At 38.3% G+C, this 5,364-nt stretch overlaps 1 protein-coding gene across 1 annotated transcript; it reads left to right on the forward strand.

Annotated features, from left to right (window-relative positions):
• Positions 1-1,494: 1,494 nt before the first annotated feature.
• LOC133031112 (uncharacterized) lies at positions 1,495-3,541 on the forward strand. Its single transcript, XM_061104443.1, has 2 exons — positions 1,495-1,861; positions 3,025-3,541. The coding sequence occupies exons 1-2, from the start codon at positions 1,728-1,730 to the stop codon at positions 3,347-3,349; spliced, it is 459 nt and encodes a 152-aa protein (XP_060960426.1). The 5' UTR covers positions 1,495-1,727; the 3' UTR covers positions 3,350-3,541.
• The last annotated feature ends 1,823 nt before the right edge of the window (positions 3,542-5,364 follow it).

The raw sequence follows: 5,364 nt of genomic DNA on the forward strand, positions 1-5,364 counted from the left end.
GTTGGATCCTCACACCTAAAGGGCAGTATTCAAGCTTCGTTTTGGAGATCCAAATATTGTTGAATGCTCAAACAATACTATCCTTAGAAGTTGGTGAAAGTTTGTTTGGGGATCTCGGCTAACCCCTAAAATGAAGATTTTATTTGGCGTGTTTTCAACCACTGGATTCTTGTAAAGATAGAGCTGAATAAACGAGGTACGTCCTTAGACAATATTTGTGACTGGTGCAAAGGCCATGAAGAAAGTGTTTGCCATGCTTTATGGTATTGCAGCAAGTTACAACATATTTGGAAGCACTTTGGTTACTATAATCTCATCCCTTCCTCCCTCAGTAAAGCCCTGGACATTCTCCTTGCTATGGCCGATAGACTATCCAAGGAAGAATTGATTCACTTCATGGAATTTCCTGGTTGATTTGGCAGAGAAGAAACGAATTTGTTTTTCAGAAAAAGCCACAGAAGAAAAATTATGGATTACCTGAGCTATGGAGAAGCTAGAGTATGACCTAGCGATTGATCCCTGCCCAACAAACCAGAAGCAAAACCAGCCCCCGAGATCATGGTCTCCTCCTCAACTAGTACTTTTTTGATTAACACTGATGCTTCTCAAATTTTGGGGCAACTAGGGTGTGGATTAGGGGTGATAATTAAAGATCATAAAGGTGCCTTAGTGGTGGCTGAAGCAGTTTTCGTCCATGGGTGTCTCTTGATGTAGCTGGCGGAGACTATGGCCATTCACATGGGACTTAAGCTTGCTGAGAGATGGTCTCTGACTGATATTTGTGTGGCTTCGAATTGTCAAACCGTGGTGAAAGCCCTTGCTGGAGATACTCATATTAATACGGACTGGGGCCTCAGGGTGCAAGAGTGCTCTCTGTCCAAAAGAAATTTCAGTCATTTAGATTTTATTTTTTCTCCTAGACAGTGTAATAAAGTTGCTAACTGTTTAGCTAGTTGGGTTCGTTTGTCCTACTCTTCTGGGGTTTGGACAAAAGGGCTTCCTGATTGTGCTGCTGATTGTTGTGCCTTGTGGTGTTAGTTTGTAATTCCCTTTTGTTTCAAAACAAAATATTAATTATTTATATAATGTTAATAACTAATCGAATTACTTAAATTTGTGACCAAATTTATCTCACCGAAAAATTTTGAAACCCACATTAGTTATATAGTTTACATTATGTAATTATATTTGCATACAATTTTTTTTATTTGCACAATACAAATAGATTTTTTAGATAAAAATCAAACAAAAATAATTACTATTTTAATTAGAATTTTTATTATACAGTGAACTATATGTATTTACTCAAAAAAAAATTAAATATACAATTTAGTTATACGAAATTAGCATATATGATATTAACAAAAGAAAGAAAATTGACTTTTTCTCTCTGGAACACTCTGGTAGGTATGCGAACCCTCTTCCCTTTTGATCGTGTTTTGGTCCCTGCTATGGGGATTTTGGTCCACCCATACTGTTCATGTGGTGGTTTTCCTTCTCAGTGTTTGTCGATTAGGTGTCTTCTAGTAATTAATAGGGGTATTAATTTCTCTGAGTCTCTGGGTGTTTCTCTCTCCAATCCCATTTGTTTTATTTGGAACATTTATTGCATCTGGTATCATTTTCTTCTTCTCGTCTTCTCCGATAGTCATTTCTCATTAAGTTTCTGCCATTTTAGCATTAAAAACTATCTTTTCACCTTCTATTTTGCCATTCGAAACTGTAAGATGGAGGCGGACGAAGATCATCAAAATCTTTCCCTAATGAGGGCTACTTCGGCTAATGCTAGGGTTATGATTGTGGATTCCTCAAGAGTCATTTCTAGAGGATATTGGTTTTATCTATATAAGGGAAGAACCAGGTATCATTTTTTATTCCTATCAATCCCTTTCTTGTTTTCTTTATCTCTCTTCTTGTATTCTTTGCTGTTTAGTATCATGGAGGAATTTCTGAGTAATGTTTCTAGTGCTCTTGTTTTACCTGCTAATGAAAATACTGTTTTCACTTACCATGCTAACCCCCCTGGTGATATCCCAACCCCTATTAGTTTGTTGCTTAAATTACACACTGTCCGACCCTTCAATAGGCCTTCCCTTATGAAAACTCTCTCTGGAATGTGGTCATCGCTGTGTAGATTCCCTGTCTGTGTTTCTGAACATGCTGATGGATTTTTATGGTTACTTTTGGGTGTGAAGGGGATAAGGGTAGATTTCTTGAAGGCCAGCCTTGGCACTTTGCACAAAGTATCACTGTTTTTGCTACTCCTGATACTTCATTTCTTATCACTCCTGATACTTTACACTATGTGCCTTTTTGGGTGCAAGTGTATGGTATTCCTTTTATGTGTAAATCTTATGAGCTTGCTAGGTTTATTACTTCTGAAGTTGGAGATCTTATTGAAGTTGATAGGGACACTGTTAGAGAGGGTACTGGGCCTTATCTTAGACTAAGAATCCTCTTAGATATTAACTTGCCAATTCGTAGGGGTATGAATATAAGTTTTATTCGAATGGGGAGGGAGTTTATTAAATGGATCGATTTCAAGTATGAATGTTTACCTGATTTCTGCTTTTACTGTGGTCGTCTTGATCACACTAAAAGGTATTGTCATGCTTTTTTACAAAAATGTGATGAAATTATGTCTGAGCCTCTTTGTCCTTATAATATTCTGCTTAGGGGAAAAGAAAAAATTTCTGATAAGGGTGCTCCTTTTCAGTATCCTCACCCACCTGCCATGACCTTGTTGAATGTTCCCCCTGTCAATCTTAATATCCCTGCTAGTGGCTCTTTGGATTTACCTATTAGGTTTCCTTCCTTCCTCAACTTTAACACTACTTCTACTTTTCCTTTTACTCAGTCCCTGCAAACTACTAGTATCATGATTCCAACTCCTATTAACCCAAATATGCGTGAGATGATTCCTCCTTTCACCCGGTCTGATCTTAGTTTGTCTCTAAGTAATTCTGCTTTTAGTCCTTATACCACTGATTCTGTGATAGTAACTGCCTCTGTTCCTATGGTTAGTTCTGAGCTTCAGATGGGAGGCTTTCAGTCTCAAGCTTCCATTCAGTCTGCCCAGGATGGGAATGTTTCACTTAATTCCAATCCTATGGAGATGGAGCATAGTGACCATGTGAGCCAACCTGACTACTCTGTTCGTGGTAAGGGTTTGGCCTCTGCTTCAGGGGTCAAAAGACCTTCCTTTCAGCTTCATCAAGCTGTTGTTGGTGGCTCTTTGAGATCTACCCTGAAGAGAGCTCGAGCTGGTGATAGTGATGATAGTTCTTCTGCTGCAACTTCTGAACCTGAACAGGCGGGTGATGCTGAGCACACCCACCCAGAAAAATGAATCTTTTGAGCTGGAATGCACGTGGTTTGGGGAGTACACGTGCATTCAGACGGCTCTCCCTTTTGGTGAAAAATCAGCAACCTTCTCTCCTTTTTTTGATGGAAACTAGACTTTCTACCCATGCAGTTGATAAGTTTAGAATGGGTCTTTGTTTTGACCATGCTTTTGAGGTCCCTAGGAAGTTTTTTTTTGGGGGGGGGGGGGGGGGGGGGGACTTATGCTGTTATGGAAGGATTGTTTAGATGCTAATAATATAATCTTTTCATGCAACCATATCGACTGTATTATAACTCTTTCTGATAATGAAACTTTTCATTTTACTGGCTTTTATGGTTCTCCTGATGTTTCTCAGCGTGTGCTTACTTGGGAGTTGCTTGATAAAGTTTATTATAATGCTCCGAACCTCCCTTGGCTTATCATGGGGGATTTTAATAGTTATCTTTACTATAGTGATAAAATTGGTAGTGATCATTATAATGTTGCAAATATGGATATTTTTTCTACTTTTTTAAGTAAATTTCATCTATTACCTCTTCCTTTTATAGGTAATAAATATACTTGGAATAATAATACTATTTTTGAAAGACTTGATTGGGCCATTTGTTCCGATTCTTGGTGTTACTTATTTCCTTCGGTTGTTCTCTATCATTTACCATATTATGGTTCTGATCATAGAGCACTGAAAGTAATGGTTAATCAACATGTGTCCAATCGTAATCCTCACAGTAATAAGCGGTTCCATTTTTAAAATATTTGGTTTGAGAATCCGGATTTTTATACCACCCTTAGTAGTGGTCCCCTAATGATTCCACATTAGGTGTTTATCCTAGGTTCCTTCATTCCCAAAACGCTTCTATCGACTCTCTTACTTCTTGGGGAAGGTCAATTAGAAACGATTTTAAGCTTCGAATTTCTTATCTTCAACAAGATATTGAGAGACTTCAGTCCTCTCACCATAGGGATAGGGATACAATTTCTTCTATTAAATATCTTCAATCTCAACTTGATGCTCTTTTATATAGGGAGGAGATTTATTGGCGTCAAAGGGCTAGAGTTAGCTGGCTTAGGGCTGGAGATAGGAATACAACATTCTTTCATCGGTATGCGTCCAAGAGAAAGCGTAATAATGCTATTCCTTTTCTTAGAGACGAAAATGGTAATATTGCAAGTAATTTAGAAGATTTGAGTTCTCTTGTTACTTCTTATTTTGAGGATCTTTTTCATTGTAATGGTTGTGATATGGAGGCTGTTAATCAAATTTTAGATTGTCTTGGTCCCCCTCTGGAGGAAATGGAGGTTGATTTTTTGCAGCAGCCTTTTACATTTGAGGAGGTTAAAAAGGCTGTGTTCCAGCTCTCGGGAGATAAGGCTCCTGGTCTTGATGGGCTTAATGCCTATTTCTATCAAAAGAATTGGGGCACTGTGGGTAATGATCTAGTGAATCCAGTCTTAGATTGTCTAAATAATGGGGTAGACTTTTCTGAGGTTAATTCTACCTTGATTGTCCTTATTCTTAAAAAAAAGAGGGCTAGATCTCTTAGAGACTTTAGACCAATTAGCCTTTGCTCCACCTTTTATAAGATTATTTCTAAAGTCTTAGCAAATAGGCTGAAATTGGTTCTTCACAAAATTATCTCTCCTTTCCAGAGTGCGTTTGTGGCTGGTAGAGTCATTTTTGACAATATTTTGATTGCACAAGAGGTGGTCCATGCTATCAATGGAAGGAAGAATGGTAAAAGTGGTTGGGCAGCCTTGAAGCTTGATATGGCTAAGGCTTTTGACAGGGTTAACTGGCACTATTTGGAAAGTGTAATGCTGCATTTTAATTTCCCTGTTTCTTTTGTTGCTTTGATCATGAAATGTATTACCACTTCCAATCTTTCATTTCTAATCAATGGCTCAATCACTGGATCGCTTAAGCCTTCCCATGGTATCAGGCAGGGGGATCCACTTTCACCCTACCTTTTTCTTCTTTGTGCTGAAGGATCGTCTTCCCTTCTCTGTGCTCATCAAAA

Source organism: Cannabis sativa, chromosome 9 (genome assembly GCF_029168945.1).
Source record: "Cannabis sativa cultivar Pink pepper isolate KNU-18-1 chromosome 9, ASM2916894v1, whole genome shotgun sequence".
NCBI lineage: Eukaryota > Viridiplantae > Streptophyta > Magnoliopsida > Rosales > Cannabaceae > Cannabis > Cannabis sativa.